The 19373-nt window shown below is 49.3% G+C and overlaps 1 protein-coding gene across 7 annotated transcripts in view; it reads right to left on the bottom strand.

Moving 5' to 3' along the window:
- The window catches only part of FAM3D (FAM3 metabolism regulating signaling molecule D), a 37662-nt gene extending 19333 nt beyond the window's left edge, over positions 1 to 18329 (bottom strand). For 5 of the 7 annotated variants that reach the window (XM_086367250.1, XM_086367248.1, XM_086367251.1 and 2 more), the window contains exons 1-3: positions 5943 to 6249; positions 3822 to 3872; positions 1276 to 1383 (exon numbers count right to left, since the gene is read on the bottom strand). In XM_086367250.1, the coding sequence (XP_086223376.1) occupies positions 1276 to 1383; positions 3822 to 3834 (121 nt within the window). In that variant the 5' untranslated portion in view covers positions 3835 to 3872; positions 5943 to 6249. Of the gene's footprint in view, positions 1 to 1275; positions 1384 to 3821; positions 3873 to 5942; positions 6250 to 18093 lie in introns of those variants that run through there. The other 2 variants (XM_086367249.1, XM_086367253.1) reach the window with 1 other exon arrangement.
- Between the last annotated feature and the right edge of the window lie 1044 nt (positions 18330 to 19373).

The following is a 19373-nucleotide window of genomic DNA, read 5'->3' as shown; positions in this document are numbered from 1 at the left end:
CTCTGGTCTGTGAAAGTGGTGCCCAGGGCCCACGGACCTGGTGGCCACCACGTATCTATATCGATATAAACTGCTCTAAGCTGGTGTGGGGCATGCTGGACAAGGAGCAGACGGGGAAAGGGCCCGCTGAGATTCCACTGTGGGAAGCTGGTGGTAAGAGCAGGGTGCCTGTCCTCTCGCTGCTGTGAAGGCGTGAGCTGGCCAGGGCCACTAGAGGTTACTATGTTTGACTGCGTCAGTGGAGGTGATTCTTAGTCTTTAAGGAGGACAAATCCAGAGGTATAAATTTCCCTCCCTTTCTCTCCTTCCTTTGAAAGGATTTAGATCTGGGAGACCTGGGTTCCCAGTCCTGTTCTGATATCTACAAGGGACATTTCAGGAAGTTTCTTAACCTCTCAGAGCTTCTCTTTTTCTCAGACCACACATGAAATGACAACATGAGGTCCTGCTTGAGTCCACCCCACAGATATACTGTGAATCATTCCATGGGGCATTCATGCAGGTCCAGTGAGAGCACGCATGTAAAGCTGCTAGCAACCATCACCCATCCATCATTCACCCATCCACCCCCCCCACCCATCCACCCGTCCATCCATCCATCCACCCATCCATCCATATTTCTTTCACTTATCAAATGTTTACTGAGCATCTGGTCCAAGGTGTTAGAGAGATAGATAAACCCAGGACAAAATTCTGGCCTTCAGGAAGCTCACATTATATGAGCTGGAGATAGGTAATGATGAAGTAAACAAATAAAGAGCACAATGATGGATAATAATGATGATCTGAAGGGGACAGGCTACACGAAAGACTCTACAGGAGGAGGAGCAGGCGCAGGTAGAGCTGGGGTGCTCAGGAAGGTTTCTTTGAGGAGGAAACGTTTGAGCAGAGGCCCCAGGCTGAGAGAAGCCGCCACAGGGAGGTCTGAGCAAAGAGGAACCGCAAGCGTGGGTGGAATGCGCTCAGGGCCCGGGCAGTTTTCTCCCCCGCTCTGTCCCTCCCTTCTTCTCTTCTTCCCTCTGTCCTTCCTTCTTGGGTCATATTTCCAAAATGGTCCTTGATGCAGGTGCATGTTCTGACCAGGGCCTTGGAACACTTCTCTGTTCTCCGTGGGTTCTCAGCCTTCCTGACATTGGATTGGGGTGCGGTTTCCTTTTCCCTGACCCTGAATGTGTGGGGTCCCAAGGGCAGCCCTTTGCCATGTCTGGCCACCTCCTGGGTCACCCAGGGCTGGACTTGATCCTTGGCCCCTGGCCCCGGCTCTTGCCCACTCACCCATCCAGCGGGGCAGGCGGAAGGTTTTCATGTTGAAGTTGATATATTCTCGGATGAAGAGCCATGTGGTAGCCATGGCAAAAATAAGGGCCAGGTAGCGAAGCAGACCTGCAGAGCAAGGAGATACTGCCCTGAGACCACAACACTAGACCACATGGCAAGGCCTCACGGTAAGACTACACGTGGGTCCTTCCCAAATCCCCTCAGTGAGACCTCTTCCCAAGATCCCATGTTGGAGGGAGAGTCACAAGGATTAACATATTGATAGTCTATCTTTTTCCTGGATGCAAATTTGCTGGGGAATTTTGTGAGCACAGAACTCCACAGGGGTTAATCGGAAGAAAAAAAGAAAGCTAGGAGCCTTGGAAATGAACTTCACCAACTTCATATCTGAATGCACAGATGATAGGAAGAGTTAATCCTGTGTGTCAGTCGTGGTTGAACCTTATTTTCTCTGAACGTCATGTGAAAATGGAGCAACTCCCCCATGCTGCAGGTCCGGAGCCTGCCCACACCATGGACCAGTCCCCGGCCTGCATCCAAGACCATTGTGAATCCACGTGATGACCCAATGGGGGATCATGCTGCAAAGTTACCTGGTGACACTCCCCAGGGTGGGGCCGCTGGGAGGGAGGCTTAGACACACACTTCCTGGGCTCCTCTTAGCCTTTTGGAGAGTGTCTCAGGAGGTGAGGTCTGGGAATTAGCACCCTGAGGGGAGGCCTGAGGACTCCGGCAGGAGAGTAGGAGGCAGGTGAGCCTCGGCTCGAGAGGCAGGAAGGCTCGGGGTGGCCACCCCCTACTGTGTGACCTCGAGCAGGGGCTCAGCACCTCTGAGCTGAAGCCCCTCAGTCACAGAGTGGACAGAGTAACGTGCCTGCTGCCGAGCCCATGGCTGGTGGGGAAAGATGTAGTAGTTGTCCCCACTAGGCGGCCTCTAGGGTGGCTTTGGGGGGTGGGGTTGGTCCCTTGTGTTTTCCATCAACTCCCCCCAAAAGCCGTCACAAGCAACGTGTGGCACTCTGCAGGAGCGCACACCCGCCTGCCCAGCGTGGCCTCCCCGCCTCACAGCCAGGCTGCTCCCTGTCTTCTCTCCTGCACGTGTGAGCCGGGCCCGGAGCTCCCTGTCTGCTCCCTCTCCTCGTGATTCTGCCAGGGCTGCAGCAGGCCGCACCACGCCTCCCATCTCAAGGACTCTGGAGACCCCCATTCTGCCTTGAGAGTCAAATCTGACCTTCAGGCAAGTTCCCTCGCTCCGTGCCTGACCTCCCTCTCTGCGGCCACAGCGCTCTGAAGGTGCCGGGTCTCGTCTGACCTCTCTGTCTGCACCAGCCCTGCTCCTCAGCCCTGAATTCAGCTGTGGCTTTGTGCTGGCGAGGGAGAAGGCCCTCCGGATCCCATGGGTGGGGCTCAGGTGTGCGGGGTCCCTCGTCTTCGAGGGCCTCGGCTCGCATCATTCGGCACTCCTTTTGTGTGGGGTGCTAGGCGAGCGGCAGACACGCATTATCTCAGTCCCCTCTGTGCTGTATGCTACTGCTTATCCCTGCTGTCAGGTGGGGAAGCCGCACCTCAGAGATCTGGTCACCGGCTAGTAAGTGACAGGAGGTGGGACCTGAACCTGGGTAAGTAAGGTGCCTATAACACCCGTGCTCTTCAGGGACCTACATTCAATATCCTTTAATAAACCACAATGGAAATGAATATAGAAAATAAGGTGTGTATATATGTATATAACTGTACCACTGTGCTGTACAGCAGAAATTAACACAAGGTTGTAGATCAACTGTACTTTAACAGGCTTCCCTGGTGGCCCAGACGGCAAAGAATCTGCCCGCAATACAGGAGACTGGGGTTCAATCCCTGGGTTGGGAAGATCCCCTGGAGAAGAGAATAGCAACCCATTCCAGTATTCTTGCCTGGAAAATCCCAAGGACAGAGGAGCCTGCCAGGCTACAGTTCATGGGGTTGCAAAGAGTTGGACACAACTGAGTGACTAACACACACTTCAATAAAAATAAGTAAAAGTTGTGCTCTGAACTTCCTCACTGGTGTTTGGAAATACAAATGAATTGTATCAGTTTTCTGTTTGGTGAATTCCTCAGTTCCCCTCTCTCTCTCTACACAGAGGGTACAGTCTGAGGGTGGAAGCTTGGAGCAAAGTCCTCTCCTGGTGCCCAGCCCTGTGGTGTCAGGAATCTAGAATAGTCCTCTACAAATGCTTTGTCTGTACAAACATTTACAAATGTTTTGTCTGTAATTTCCAGCCAGGGTGAAGTGTTTCCCAGAGCAGGTGAGTCTCCATGTTCCCAGCCAGGTGGGCCAGTTTCTGCAACCCTTAGCCTTGAGGCAGGAAGTCTCCTCTTTACACTCTTCCAGGCTCTCCCTGGATTGGTTTTTCCCTGGAATTCTGGCCTGACTAGCTGAGAACGGATGAAGCCAAGTAGGCTGTGAGTCCAGGATGGGCAGACACTGCTGACAGAAAAGCAATTCCCAAACCTGATTCAGACTCAACCTTGAACCCTGGAGTCCTCAGAGCCTGGCCTTACCTGACAGTCTCATCCTGTCGAGGTGAAGAGCGGCTGGGGGTCAGGGTCGGTCTGTGGAGAGAAGAAAATAAGATTGGAAACTGGTATCCAGGGTGTGAAAGTGAACGAGACTGAAGATGAGGGATAGGTTCCTAAAACCCAGTGCATCGTAGTTCTCTTGGTTTGGTGCCGTCTGTTTCCTCTCTGCCTTCACCTCTTCTTCGCTTTTGCCCCTGGAGTTTCATATTCAGTTCAACATGCCTTTTTTGGAATGCAGAGATTAGGATGCAGAGGAAGATGCAGTCTGCCAGCCATCATCCCTTGGAGGTTTGATTCATCCATGCATCTACCCATCCATTTGTCCGTCCATCCATCCATTTATACACTCATCCATCCTTCCAACCATCCATCCATCCATTTGTCCATCTGTCCATTCATTTGTACATCCATGCATCCTTTCATCCATCCATCATTCTGTCCCTCCAGCCAGCTGAGAGATATTGAGCTAGCCAGCTCCAGTGAAACCATTAGGAAGCAGAAGCTCAAGTGATCTTTGCTGATGGGCCCACATTATGAGTAACAGGGACTCACACAGCATACAGGTGAGTTTGCTCCGGATACCATATGTGCATCATCTTCTTTAATCCTCATACCCACCCCGCCTCCCTTCCCCCACCCCCCCATGCCTCCACACTCCCGCTTTAGGGGTTAGTAAGCTAAGACTCTCCACTGTTAAGCCCAGAGCTGTTCAGTGTGCCAGGGTCAGGGGCAGAATCTCGATGCAGGTCTCAGCTGCCTCGTTTCCATGATGTCACCCTGTCAGTGCTGTCTCAGAGAGAGATGAAACTGAAGTTTCCTCCCTTCCTGAGTCCTGGGCAGGGGCAGGACTCGGTCCCACCTTGCCCCTCTGCTGCCCCAGCTACTGGTAGTTACCAGGGATTTGACAGTGCTGAGACCCCTCAGGAGGTGTCTGGAGATGAAGAAGAGGGGAGAGCAAGGCAGGTGGGAACTGTTCTGGGTCTTAGACCCCTCCAGCCATCTGGAGGGTCTCTGACTGCAGCGACTTGCTTCCACCACTCTTCCTGCCTCCTCCCCACCCTAGAATCCTCTTTATCCTAAGAATCCATTTCAACAGACTCTGTATCCAAAGCCCAGCAGCCAAGGATCCAGACAGGAGACAGAAGACCTGGACAGCACCTGGTACCAAGGTGGTCAGGTTGGGTCTGTCCTTGTTATTTCATCAATGGCAACAGCAAATGCAACCCATATTTCCTTTTGAGAATAATGAAAAATCCTCTCACGCACCCTGGCCCTCTACCCTTCTAAGACCTTCCAGGTGAGAAAGCTGAGCTATCACCTGGCCTCACCTGCAGGAATTTTGTAGGACTTTAAATTTCTGAAATTTGTATTACCAAGCTTTTCTTCTTTTAGATAAAAAAAATATATATATATATATTTAAATTAAATAAATAAAATTTTGGCTGTGCTGGGTCTTTGCTATGGGGGCTTTTCTTTAGCTGTGGCGAGCAGGGGCTCGCGGTGCTCTGGCGTCTCGTTGCAGTGGCTTCTGTGGTTGATGAGCACGGGCTCTAGGGTGCACGGGCTTCTGCAGTTGCAGCTCTCAGGCTCTAGAGCACAGGTTCAATAGCTGTGGCACAAGAGCTTAGTTGCTTCGCAGCATGTGGGATCTTCCCAGACCAGGGACTGAACCCGTGTCTCCTGCCTTGGCAGGCGAATTCTTAACCATGGAGCCACCAGGGAAGCCCTACTGTACTCTTGAATGTTCTCAGAATATTTCCTACAGAAAGCAGCCCAGGCTCCTGGGTGAGGCTTAAAGGACATTCTGTCGGGTCCCCCGTGTGTGGAGGAGCCAAGAGACCTGGGGGCTGGACAAGATGGAAGGACAGCGACAGGGTCTGACAGATGAAGGGACAGACATGGATATTGATGGAGATAGAGACTAGAGAGACAAAAACAAGGACAAGAGGGAGAGGAACGTGGCAGAGATACAGGGACAGAAGGAGAGAAAGAAGACAGAGCAGAGAGACAGGATGAGAGAGACAGAGGGTAAGTCCTCATGACAGGCTTATGCCCAGCTTCAGAGGGAGCAAGTGAGACAGGCAGAGGGCAGGGGGCATGTACCTGGGCAGGGGGCTAGCCTCTCCCTCTGGTGCCCACGCCGAGCAGGGCTTTTCCGGCCTGACGTCCCTCCTGGCCAAGTCCCTGGTGACCCACTCAGCCCTTCAGAGCTCGCTGGGCGCCTGAGTCCCCAGGTGGCTCATTCTGCCAGCCAGCAGTGGCGGGGGGGTGGGAGGGTCTGGAGCTCAGGTCAGGCCTACTGAAGGTGGAGCAGGATGGGGAAAAGCTCCTGGGGCAGGTATGCAGGGTGAGGCAGGAATTCTCTCTGCAGCCTCCCAGACCTGGAACAGTTTCCTTCCTCTTTGTTTCTAGGATTACCTCAACCTGTTATTCAGGTTATGAAATTGTGAGGCAAAGGCACAGGAAGAAACATCCTGTTCCCCTGCCTGCTGGCTTGAGTGGCCTAGGCACAGACTCAGTGGAGAGTGGAGGGTGGGAAGCAGGAGATGGGGGTGGGGAGGTCAGAAGTTAGAAGGCATGAGTTGCTAACAAACTGCTTCACTGCGAACTGAGCAGATTGCCCATAGTCCGCCTTCACCATCCACGAGCCTCTCTGTTTGTCCTGCCCTCTCCCCCGGACAGCTTTTGACTTCTGGCCTCAGGTCCAACCCTGTGTACTGGACCCCGGGCATGCTCTGCTTTTCCATGCCAGGCCTTGTCTTCTGCAGGCCTGGTAGGGTGCTGAGCATTCAGGAGGTGCTTGCTGAATATTTGAGGACTGATCGAATTGGACTTCTTGCATAGTCCTGGAAGGTTAGGATGATGAAACCACCAGGTTGAGAAGGAAGCTGAAGTTCAGAGAGGGCAAGTGACTTGTCTGAGACCACACAGCCAATTGTGGATTTTATTCCTAAAGCATTCTCTGAGGACTGGTTGGAAGCAGGCTGGAGGTGCACTAGGAATGGGGATGTGACTGTGAACAAGAGGCACTCTGGAGCATCCCTGGGCCTCTGGTATTGCTCGTCCCTCTGTCTGAACACTGTTGCTCCGCCTCTTTGCCTGGAACACTCCAATTCATCCTTCCAGTCTCAGTGTAGCAGCCACTTCCTCTGGGAAGTTACCCGTGACCCTCCAAGATCAAACACCTACCTGTGGTTTTGAGTGGGAGAATGTCCTTCACGGTACCCTAGCTTCTCTAAAGGGGCTGACCACTCAGAGCACTCTGATTCCTTGTGATTGGTTCAGGAGGGAGCATGTGACCCAAACAAGACCAATCAGAGTTTTTTCCTGAGGGGTCTCTGGGAACTCAGGAGAGGGAGGCCCTTTTCTCCTTGATGATGCTAAACTTGATGTCTGTAATCCTGGGGTGGCTGGAGTCCCTTTGGTACCCCCTGCCAGTAGCTGCTGTAGACAAACCTCCCCAGAAGATGCAAATACAAGGGGCAGTGCCCGCAGTCTTGAAAGAATCAGGCAGCAAAAAACCTGTGAGGTCAGGAAGGAGGATGGATTTGGGGATCAGACAGGCCTGGCTTTGTCACTTAGCACTTGTGTGTTCTGGGGCACATGGGTCTTAGCTGCCTCCTTATAAACTCCGGCCAATGCTATCTACCTGTCCTGAAAAATGTAGCCGGCAGGGAGACCACCTGCTTAGAAGGCGTCTGCTGCTCTGACAGCATCCACACCATTTCCTGCCTGTTGGCAGGTCCCATTTGCCCTGCGGCTTCCTGCAAGGGCACCCTCATGGCAGGATTCCTTTATGAATGTTTGCCGTTTCTGTGAAACCAGAATGGCATCACAGTATCTTTCTGTCTGGTTATTTGTGATATTTCTTAATGGCCCTACAGAAGCTGGGACAGCTTCCTGCTTCCTGTAGCCCTCTGTAAACAAGTGTCTTGAAGCTCAATCTTGACCTGTCACAGAGTCCTGATGGATGAAGAAAGGGTTACTTTCTTTCCAGACTGAGAGGGTTGAGGTAAGCACCCTGATGCAGAAATAAGTGGGTACTTCCTCTGATTAAATCTGGTCTATGGTTCCTGTTGATCTCAGGATAAAAGTTGAAGTATTTCACGTGGCTTATATGGCCTTGTATACAGCAAAAGGAGAAGAGGGCAGCAGAGGATGAGGTGGCTGGATGGCATCACCGACTTAATGGACATGAACTTGGGCAAATTCTGGGAGACAGTGAGGGACAGGGAGGCCTGGCAGGCCACTGTCCATCGGGTTGCAGAGAGTCGGACATGACTTAGCGACTGAACGACAACAATGCGGCCTTGTATGATCTAAGCCCTGACGTGAGGGTGACCTTGCCAGCCTCATCACTGCTGTCTCTACTTCCATTCTGCTCTCACCCCCAGAACTGCCCTGAGTGACGCGCTCTTCCCTTTCTGCTTTGCACACGTGATTTCTCTCTACCTGCCTTCCCTGTATGGCTCGTGTCTTCAGGCCCTTACCTAGCAGCCCTCTGTTGTTGGAAAAACAAAACTCAGAAGCGATTTCCTAGCCCATCACAGGCATGCAGGCTCAGCCAACAGTCATTTCAGAATCAGCCCTGAGTTGCAGAGGAAAGAAACGCAGGGCTCTGTGAACAAGCTCTGCGTCTCGCCTGGCGTGGCCGTTGGCCACAGGTCAATGTTCTGTGCTCTGTTTACCAGGTCATTGCTAAGGGGGTGTGAACTTGAGGCCAGAAAAAGAACTCGGAGACATTGGGTGACAATTAGCACCAGCTGAAGCTCTATGTCTGCACCTTCAATGGCTTTAGTCCTTCAGACTTTTTAGCACCTCTTGGCAATCAGGTTTCCTCCCATCTGCCCAGACCGAACCTCAGATTACAGACACAGGGGGTGATCTGGCGGGTTTGCTTTCAGACCACTGCAGTCAAGTGAATATTGTGATAAAGCGAGTCACACGAACTTTTTTGTTCCCAAGTACATATGCTATGCTATGCTAAGTCGCTTCAGTCGTGTCCAACTCTGTGTGACCCCATAGACGGCAGCCACCAGGCTCCCCCGTCCCTGGGATTCTCCAGGCAAGAACACTGGAGTGGGTTGCCATTCCCTTCTCCAATGCATGAAAGTGAAAAGTGAAAGTGAAGTCGGTCAGTCGTGCCCGACTCTTAGCGACCCCATGGACTGTAGCCTACCAGGCTTCTCCATCCATGGGATTTTCCAGGCAAGAGTACTGGAGTGGGGTGCCATTGCCTTCTCCGCAAGTACATATAAAAGTTGTATTTACACCATATTGTAGTCTATTATTAACAGAAGCAGAAGATATTAACAAGAGGAGGCAAGAATACCCAGAACTGTACAAAAAAAATCTTCACAACCCAGATAATCAGGGTGTGATCACTTACCAAAAGCCAGACATCCTGGAATTAGGAAGCATCACTCCGAACAAAGCTAGTGGAGGTGATGGAATTCCAGGTGAGCTATTTCAAATCCTGAAAGATGATGCTGTGAAAGTGCTGCACTCAATATGCCAACAAATGTGGAAAACTCAGCAGTGGCCACAGGACTGGAAAAGGTCAGTTTTCATTCCAATCCCAAAGAAAGGCAATGCCAAAGAATGCTCAAACTACCGCACAACTGCACTCATCTCACACGTTAGTAAAGTAATGCTCAAAATTCTCCAAGCCAGGCTTCAATAGTACGTGAACCGTGAACTTCCAGATGTTCAAGCTGGTTTTAGAAAAGGCAGAGGAACCAGAGATCAAATTGTGGACATCCTTTGGATCATCGATAAAGCAAGAGAGTTCCAGAAAAACATCTATTTCTGCTTTATTGACTATGCCAAAGCCTTCGACTGTGTGAATCACAGTAAACTGTGGAAAATTCTGAAAGAGATGGGAATACCAGACCACCTGACTTGCCTCTTGAGAAATCTGTATGCAGGTCAGGAAGCAACAGTTAGAACTGGACATGGAACAACAGACTGGTTCCAAATCATGAAAGGAGTATGTCAAGACTGTATATTGTCACCCTGCTTATTTAACTTCTATGCAGAGTACATCATGAGAAATTCTGGGCTGGATGAAGCACAGCTGGAATCAAGATTGCTGGGAGAAATATCAATAACCTCAGATATGCAGATAGAAAGCGAAGAACTAAAGAGCCTCTTGATGAAAGTGAAAGAGGAGAGTGAAAAGTTGGCTTAAATCTCAACATTCAGAAAACTAAGATCATGGCATCCGGTCCCATCACTTCATGGCCAATAGATGGGGAAACAGTGGAAAGAGTGGCTGACTTTATTTTTTTGGGCTCCAAAATCACTGCAGATGATGACTGCAGCCATGAAATTAAAAGATGCTTGCTCCTTGGAAGAAAAGTTATGACCAACCTAGACAGCTTATTAAAAAGCAGAGACATTACTTTACCAACACATTACTTTACCAACAAAGGTCCATCTAGTCAGAGCTATGGTTTTTCCAGTGGTCATGTATGGATGTGAGAGTTGGCAGTAGAGGGGCCCATTTCTGAGGTCAGGGCCCCTGAGTTTGTATGTCAGCTCCACACTGTGTGACCTCAGATAAATTGCTTAACTCCTCTGAGCCTGTTTCCTCATCTGTAAAATTGGAAAGAAGGCTAATAGACCCTAATTTGTAGGATTGTGAAGATGAAATAGAACAGGACATAAAGCACATGAAGATTAGCTTTTGTTTTAGAAGAAATATAGCACAGCAGCAGTCACAGGGTAGATAATCAAAATTGTTGTTTTCTTACATCTTCCAAACTGCCTGGTGGACCTTGCCCATCCACCTTTAGACTCTTGGGGAAACAATGAAAACAGTGACAGACTTTATTTTTTGGGGGGCTCCAAAATCACTGCAGATGGAGACTGCAGCCATGAAAATAAAAGATGCTTGCTCCTTGGAAGAAAAGTTATGACCAACCTAGACAGCATATTCAAAAGCAGCGACATTACTTTGCCAACAATTGTTCATCTAGTCAAATCTATGGTTTTTCCAGTAGTCATGTATGGATGTAAGAGTTGGACTATAAAGAAAGTTGAGTGCCAAAGTACTGATGCTTTTGAACTGTGGTGTTGGAGAAGAGTCTTGAGAGTCTCTTGGACCGCAAGGAGATTCAACCAGTTCATCCTAAAGGAAATCGGTCCTGAATATTTATTGGAAGGACTGATGTTGAAGCTGAAACTCCAATATTTTGGCCACCTGATGCGAAGAACTGACTCATTTGAAAAGACCCTGATGCTGGGAAAGATTGAAGGCGGGAGGAGAAGGGGACGACAGAGGATGAGATGGTTGCATGGCATCACCAACTCAATGAACATGAGTTTGGGTAAAGTCCAGGAGTTGGTGATGGACAGGGAGGCCTGGAGTGTTGCGGTCCATAGGGTTGCAAAGAATTAGACACGACTGAGCGACTAAACTGAACTGAACTGTAGTCTATTATGTGTGCAGTGGCATCATGTGTAAAAAAATAATGCATATATCCTAATTAAAAATATTCTTTGCTAAAAAATGCTATCATCTGAAATCTTTTTGTAATAGTGTCACCAAAGATCACTGATCACAGATCTCCACAATAAATACGATAATAGTACAAATGTTTGAAATATTGCAAGAATTAATGAATGTGACACATGAAGTGAACAAATGCTGTTTGAAAACCGGCACTGAGAGTTGTGATTGACACAGGATTGCCGCAAACCTTTAGTTTGTAAAAAATGCAATATCTGCAAAGTGCAATAAAGCAAAGAATAATAAAATGAAGCATCTTTATATTGCTTAAATTCCAGACCCTCAGTTTCTACAAAGCAGGACAATCCCATTCAGACATACCAGGCAGAAGAAATGGCCCACACACAGCATACAAGCTTGTCTTGGCTGTCCTGTGCCCACAGCAGACATCAACAATCAATCACAGTCTTCACCTCAGTACCTTTTCAACCTAGCACTCTAGGCAGAAGCAATCTACTCCTACTCTTATCTTACAGGTTTCCCAAAGTAGAAAATAGCAGACCCTTGGTGTTGTAGGACATACTCCTCGTGTTCTCTCACAAGATCCTGTGACACCCCACCTGAGGGTTTCTCTTGGACCACCTTGGGGCAGGGTGAGAAAGTCAGGGAGTCTATGACCCTGGAACAGTCCTCGGGTAGTAGGGCTGAGACCGTGAGGGTAATATCCTAGCTTTCTCATGCCTAGACAGGTGACTGAATTACGTCCTCTGAAAATTCATAAGAAGTCCTAACCACTTGCAGTATCTCAGAATATGGCCTTATTTGGAAATGAGTTGCTGGTCAGTAGGGTGGGCCCCAAGCTACCATGACTGCCATCCTTCTACAAAGGGGCTATTTGGACACAGAGACACACACACACAGAGGGTGTCACAGGAAGTAGGAGCCACCCTGCCACAGACCACGGAACTACCAGAAGTTAGTAGGGAGGCTCCCTCCTTCCCCTTAGCACCTTCTGAGGGAGCAAGGCCTGCTGACACCTTCACCTCAGGCTTCCGGCCCAGGACGGGAGACAACGCATTCCTGTGGCATAAGCCGCTCAGCCTGTGTACTTGGTTATGCAGCCTGCCTGAGGGGACTGGCACAGGGGGTCGGCCCTGAGGTGTGCCCACTCTGTTGCCCAGACCCTGCTGGAACACTGGGGCTCGGTCACCTACAGCATCCTGTTGCATACAACAGCACCCTCTATGCCCCCCGCCCCCAGTACCGCCTGGTGTCACGTTCCACATAAGCTACATTCCCTAGGGTCTACCGCGGAGAAAACTGACTCAAAACAGCATGAAACTGACCTGCCTTCCCTCCCCTTGGGTTTTCCAGTCCTGGGCTCCCCGGCTTCCCACAGCCCCACCCTTCTTCCCACTTCTGACCAGGTGGTCTCTCCAAGAACTTGCCTGGCCTGTGGGTGGCATGCGGAGGGTCTCTGCTTCTCCTTCTGGCCTGCTAGGCCTCCCCACCTGCCTGGGAAACCCCCTCACCTTCATGTGACCACTGCCTGGGGGTGACACCCTGTGTGATCCCAGCCCCAGGACGGGGAGCCCCCACCCAGCCACCACCTCCTCTTCCCAGGAGACATGACATTTCTTCTTCATAATCCCAGTCCCCAGGGATTCTCCTCCTGGCACCTCTATTAGGAGACATTGACCAGACTGTTTTCTGGGTGATCTCTTGAGCAAGACTTGTTTGAGCTAATAATAAAAATAATACTTATAAATAAAATAATACAAATAGCTACCATTTACTGAGTGCTTAGGAGAAGGCAATGGCACCCCACTCCAGTACTCTTGCCTGGAAAATCCCATGGTTGGAGGAGCCTGGAAGGCTGCAGTCCATAGAGTCGCTGAGGGTCGGACACGACTGAATGACTTCACTTTCACTTTTCACTTTCATGCATTGGAGAAGGGAATGGCAACCCACTCTAGTGGTCTTGCCTGGAGAATCCCAGGGATGGGGGAGCCTGGTGGGCTGCCCTCTATGGGGTCGCACAGAGTCAGACACAACTGAAGTGACTTAGCAGCATCATCAGCAGCAGCATTGAGTGCTTAGCATGCACGTGGAATCAGGGGGAGAATTTTCCACACCTATCTTACCAAATCCCCATAGCAACCCTAGGAGTTGGATACACTAGTGTCTCCACCTCTTACAGGAGGAAGTTGAGGCTTGAGGAAGGTGAGGTGTGGCCGCAGAGCTGAGATTCACACCCTTGGCAGCAAATAGCAGAGGGTGAAAATGCCGGGCATGGCAACCCAAGACTGACCTGCACTCACTGCGTCCCAACATGGAAGGGCAATGGGTGAGAGGGAGTTTGAGTGTGTAGGAATAAGACCTGATGCGTGAAAAAGTAGGTGTCCGAATTCAAACGATGAGCATTCTCTGGGATAGATCACATCTTGGGTCACAAATCAAGCCTTGAGAAAGTTAATAAAACTGAAATCATATCAACCATCTTTTCCTACCACAAAGGATGGTTCTACATACTAAGTACAGTAAGTCAAACAGAGAAAGAAAAACATCATACGATATCATTCAGATGTGGACTCTAATTTAAAAAAAGAAGAAACTAGCAAACTTATAGCTACCAAAGGGAAAACACTTCTGGGGAGGGGGCGGGTAGATAAATCAGGAGCTTGGAATGAACATACACACACCACTATATGTAAGATAGTAACCAACAGGGACCTACTATACAGCACAGGGAGAAGTGAAAGTGAAGTCGCTCAGTTGTGTCCGACTCTTTGCGACCCCATGGACTGTAGCCCACCAGGCTCCTCCCTCCATGGGATTACTGGAGTGGGTTGCCATTTCCTTCTCCAGGGGATCTTCCCGATCCAGGGATCAAACCCAGGTCTCCCTCGTTGCAGGCAGACGCTTTAACCTCTGAGCCACCAGGGAAGAGTTTAGCACAGGGAACTCTACTCAATATTCTGTGATAACTTATGTGAGAAAAGAATCTACACAAGAATGAACACATGTATACATATAACTGAATCATGCTGCTGTACACCTGAACTTAATGCAACGTGGTAAATCATGGTAATCCAGTAACATTAAAATTTAAAAAAAGTTTTCTTCTAAAAATAAAAAAGACTAAGGTAGAGAGACATGAAGAGAATGCAAAAGCAGAGACACGGAGGCTGAAAGTGACAGACACATGTGAGCTCACTGGCGTTCACCTGCACACGCACACACACGCATGCACACAAACACACCCCCCATCAGTCAGGGTGTCGCTGAGTCCCTCCTGGAAGGAGGATGATGCGTGTGACCCCACCCAGACCCGGTCCCCTCTACCCTGAGTTTCCAGTCGCCCCTCAAGGCTGTCGTGAACGCTGGACTGTGGTGGCTCAGGCCTGCGTGAAGTCATCACAGTAACCAGAGGCAGCCTCTCATTCTCTAAATGGTCCTTCTTGTAAACTCCCGGTATTTATAGGCAATTATTGATCGTGTCACCAATACAGAGGGAGATAAACAGCCAATAAATCCATAGGCAATAAGGCTGGTGGCTGGAACAATTTGTTCCAGTGACATTTATTTCAGAGGGAAATAAACCCATTACTTCCATTATGTCCTGTTTTCCTGTTATTTATTGGTTTTAACAGTCTTCTCCAGCTCTGGCCAATGGTAGGGTTGCTGGGCCACGCAGCTGGAGATGCAGGAAGATGTGAGGAGATGCAGACGGGTATGTTTGCCACTATGTGAGGAGATGCTGCGGAGAATGAAGCCGCGTGGAGGAAAGGATCCAAGATAGAGACAGAGCCCTGGGGATGTCATCTGAGCCCTAGATCAAGCCTTGCTTGAAATCGGAATTATGTCTGGACTTTTCCATTACGTGAGCCAGTATAGGTCCTTTGTGGGGGTGGTTTGAATTAGTTTTTGTCACTTGTACCTGTAAGAGCATTACCTGACACAAAGATTTTCCCATTTCAAACAACAGCCACATTTACGAGCAAGACTCAAATTCCCATCTGACCCCATCCTTCCTGAGGCTTGAATGCCTCAGCCCCTGCAGAGGCATAACAACTCAGGCCAACACTTGGCTTTTCCTCTGTGTTCTCCTGATGGCTTTCCTACCAGAAGCCAGATTATTCCTGACATTTTCACAGAACGTTCCTCTAACACACAACCCACCACGTGTTCAGAATGACCTGAGTCCCTGGTGCTGTGCCTGCTCGCACCTCTCTCTCGCCCTCCTGTTGACTCCTGGCTCCCACCTCTGGGCCTCTGGTCCTGCAGTTTTCTCCGTCAGGGCTGCCCCCACCTCTCTTGGGGGGCCTGTGCTTTGTGGATTGCTGCCTCTTTTGTGGGATGTCCCTGCTGTGGCCTGCGTGGCTCTCTCCTCAGGGTGTGTGTGTGAGGACGGACGTGGGCACAGGGCAGCAGAGTGCATGGTCCCTGGAGCTGGACGGCCCAGGTGGAAAGCCTCTCTTTACCGTTCAAGCCCTGCCACCTTGACCAGGTCACCTCACCTCCTTATTCCTCAGCGCTTCATCTGTAAAATGGAGATGAGACCTACCATGATATGCTATTATATTGAAATGAGATAATAATCCATCTAAAGCCCTTTGCACCATTCCAGGCACACAATGAATTCTCGATACGAGTTGCCTAGGATGATCACTATTGCTAATATTGACCACGTAGAACCTGTACATATCTCTCTCGTACTGCTCCCCTTCTCCTTACCCTCAGTCATTCATCTACTATTTAATCTGATAGACTATGAGCTCCTGAGATAACATCTAATCATTTCTAAATGCCTAGCACTGCACAGAGCATCTGGCATGAGGCAGTGCTCGGCTCTGACACAGTTCCATCCTGTATTCTGCAGCTAGTAGGGGCAGGCATCCCGCCAGGCTCCTCTGTCCATGGAATTCTGCAGGCAGGAATACTGGAGTGGGTAGCCATTCCCTTCTCCAGGGAATCTTCCTGAACCAGGAATCAACCCCAGGTCTCCTGCATTGCAGGCGGACTCTTCACCATCTGAGCCACCAGGGAAGCCCCAATAGCCACATTATATAGTCTTTTTCAAAAGTCATACCAGTCAAACTGCCAAGGAAGTTATGAGTGTCCTCGTTTTTCTGAGATAAGGAGGCTCAGACAGGCGAGGCTCCTCTGAGAAGGAGCAGCTGCCCAGCCCAAGGATGTGCTGGCAATTCACGGCTTCAAGTGCCCCCCACCCTGGGAAAGGCCCGTTGGCTCTGCAGACTTTCCAGTTCCTACTGGAATGGAGGAGCTGTGCCTGTGTGTACACACGGAGTGGAGCTCAGGAAAAGATATGCAAACAAAGACAGCAAACCCAGTGGCAGCTGCTTATCCTGGGTGAGACTGGCACGTCTGATATCGGCTGGCCTGGCATGACTTCAGGCAGGCAGGGGCCAGCCTGTATGGGGGTTGGCAGATGCACTGAAGCAGACAGATGGACAGACTGGAGCAAACACTGGGAAAACACTCCTCACAGCTGTGCTCAGCCTGGGTATGAGCACCTCACTGACCTCACCCCTCACCACCAGCTCCTGCCCTCTCCTTTACCCACTCCACCCTCCTTCTCTTAGATCCCACAGGGTGCCAAACACTCCCCTCCCCTCCACTCCTACCCTGAAAGCACTGGTTTGCACATTTCATCTCAGAGAAGTCTGCTCTGACTTCTGAGCTATCTCCTGCATGGCATATGTCAAACCTGTGTTACAATGATTATCCATGCAAGTTCTGTCTGACTTTCTGGCTAGAACCATATGCCTTTTGCTGTCATGTCTGGTTAGTCATTACATCCTTGTACCTGACATGCAGAAGGTGCTCAATTAATGCCTGTTGAGGGACGCATCTGGATGGATACTCCTGCACCATCTCTCTTCCAGCCATGGACTCAGGATGCACCATTGAGGCTGCAGAGTGGGGGCGGGGAGCACAAATTTTGTAGCCGCAATGCCCTAGAGAGCAGTTTAATCTCTCAGTGCCTTGGTTCCTCATCTGAAAAGTGGGAGTAGTACTGATGCCTTCCTCAGAGAGGTGATATGAAGAGTAGAAGTGTTGTTACCTAGACAGTACTTAGCACAGAGCCTGCTTTAGTGATTATCATTATTATCTCTAGACAATGAGAACTACAGGGAAAAACAGGGGAGATCCAGAAACGATCACTCCCATTTAACAGATGAGAAAATTGAGGCTTAGTGAAAGGAAGGGACTAGGTTGACATTACACAGCTAGAAAATCTCTCAAGACCATATACTTTGTTGCACCTTTTCAAGTAATTATCTTCAGAGAAAAATGAAAGGTGGGGCAAAGAACAACACTCTTTCCTTCTTCACTCATTCTTAAAGTATCTGTGTGGCTCAGAGTTGATGGTCAGACATATCTTCTGAAGGAACAGATGAGTGCATGCATGAATAAACATCAAGGGGTCCCTGTGGTTAAGGAACAAGAGCCCTGGCTTGCATGTCCCCTACCTCCTTGTGCCCAGATGTAACTAACCAATCATGGCATGCTTTGCACTGCGCCTGAGTCTAACTTCAGAATCCTCATCACAGTCCACTATCCATGCCTCAGACGTGGTCCCTCAGATGAAATCTGCTACCTTCCTGAGTCTGATCTCACAAGTCTCTGCTTGTGCAGTTTCCTTCTTCCTCCCCTTTCAGGCCTCTCACTCAGGCTCTTTTACTCCTCATTTTCTACCTACCCTGCTTCCATGCTTCTTTCTCTCAGTAATGCGGACCCAGAAGTACAGCTCTTTCCATTTTGGTGGAAACATACCTGAGGGCTCGCGGCTCCCTCTTCCCTGCTTCAGTGCAGAAGGTGAGATGCCTGGCTGGAGCCTTGGGTCCCTGACTCTGCCAACCACCGCCTTGGATCAGTCTGAAGGAATTGGGGTCTCTGTGGGGGGTCCTCTAGATGCGGCCAGTCCGGATGGAGGGCAGAGTGACTCAGAGGCAACTTGGGTGGCCAGCTCCTCCTGGCCCTGCCCAGGCTCTGCCCTCTTTTGAAGAGGCCTGCCATAAATGTTCCCTGCCCTGTTAAACAATCTCACCAGGAAAGAGGAAGTTAATCTCAGGGCTCAATAGGAAGAAAAGAGTCTAAAGTCTTGTCTGGTTGAGGAGCCACCTAGAGTACTGGCTTGGCTGGGTTGTCGCTGTGAGTATCTATTCCACGGAGATTTGGGTGGTGATTTTGGCAATTTAATCAGGAATGAAATACTGCAATTGTGGCCTGAAAAAGTGAGACAAAACACAAAAAGACAATTTCTAACAAACAAAAGTTCAGGACCAGATGGCTTCACAGGAGAATTCTATTAAACATTTAGAGATGAGGTAACACCCATCCTTCTCAAACTCTTTCAAAAAATTGCAGAAGGAAGGAAGGAAAACTCCCAAACTCATTCCATGAGGCCACCATCACCCTGATGCCAAAACCAGACAAAGATATCACAAAAAAAGAAAATTACAGGCCAATATCACTGACGCACATAGATGCAAAAAATCGTCAACAAAATACTAGCAAATTGAATCCAGCAACACATGAATCATACACCATGATCAACTGGGATTTATCCCAGGCATGCAAGGATTCTTCAATATACACAAACCAATCAATGTGATACGCCATATTAACAAACTGAAGAATAAAAAACATATGATCATCTCAATAGATGCAGGAAAAGTTTCTGACAAAGTTCAACATCAATTTATGATAAAAAACTCCCCAGGAGGTGAGCATACAGGGAGCCTATCTCAATATAATAAAGGTCACATATGAGAAACCCGTAGCAGACAGTATCCTCAATAGTGAAAACCTGAAGGCATTTCCTCTAAGATCAGGAATAAGATAAGAGTGTCTACGCTTGCCACTATTATTCAACACAGTTTGGGAAGTCTTAGCCATGGCAAAGAGATGGCGGCGGGGGGCGGGGAATAAAAGAATCCAAATAGGAAAAGAAGTAAAGCTGTCAAGGATTGCAGATGACGTAATACTATACATAGAAAATCCTAAAGATGCCACCAGAAAGCTACTAGAGCTCATCAGTGAATTTAGTAAAG

This window comes from Bos grunniens, chromosome 22, assembly GCF_055505025.1.
Source record: "Bos grunniens cultivar Pamir isolate PY7600 chromosome 22, Bosgru_T2T1.0, whole genome shotgun sequence".
Lineage (NCBI taxonomy): Eukaryota > Metazoa > Chordata > Mammalia > Artiodactyla > Bovidae > Bos > Bos grunniens.
Note: the sequence above shows the minus strand (reverse complement) of the source record. Positions and strands in the feature narration are given on the sequence as shown.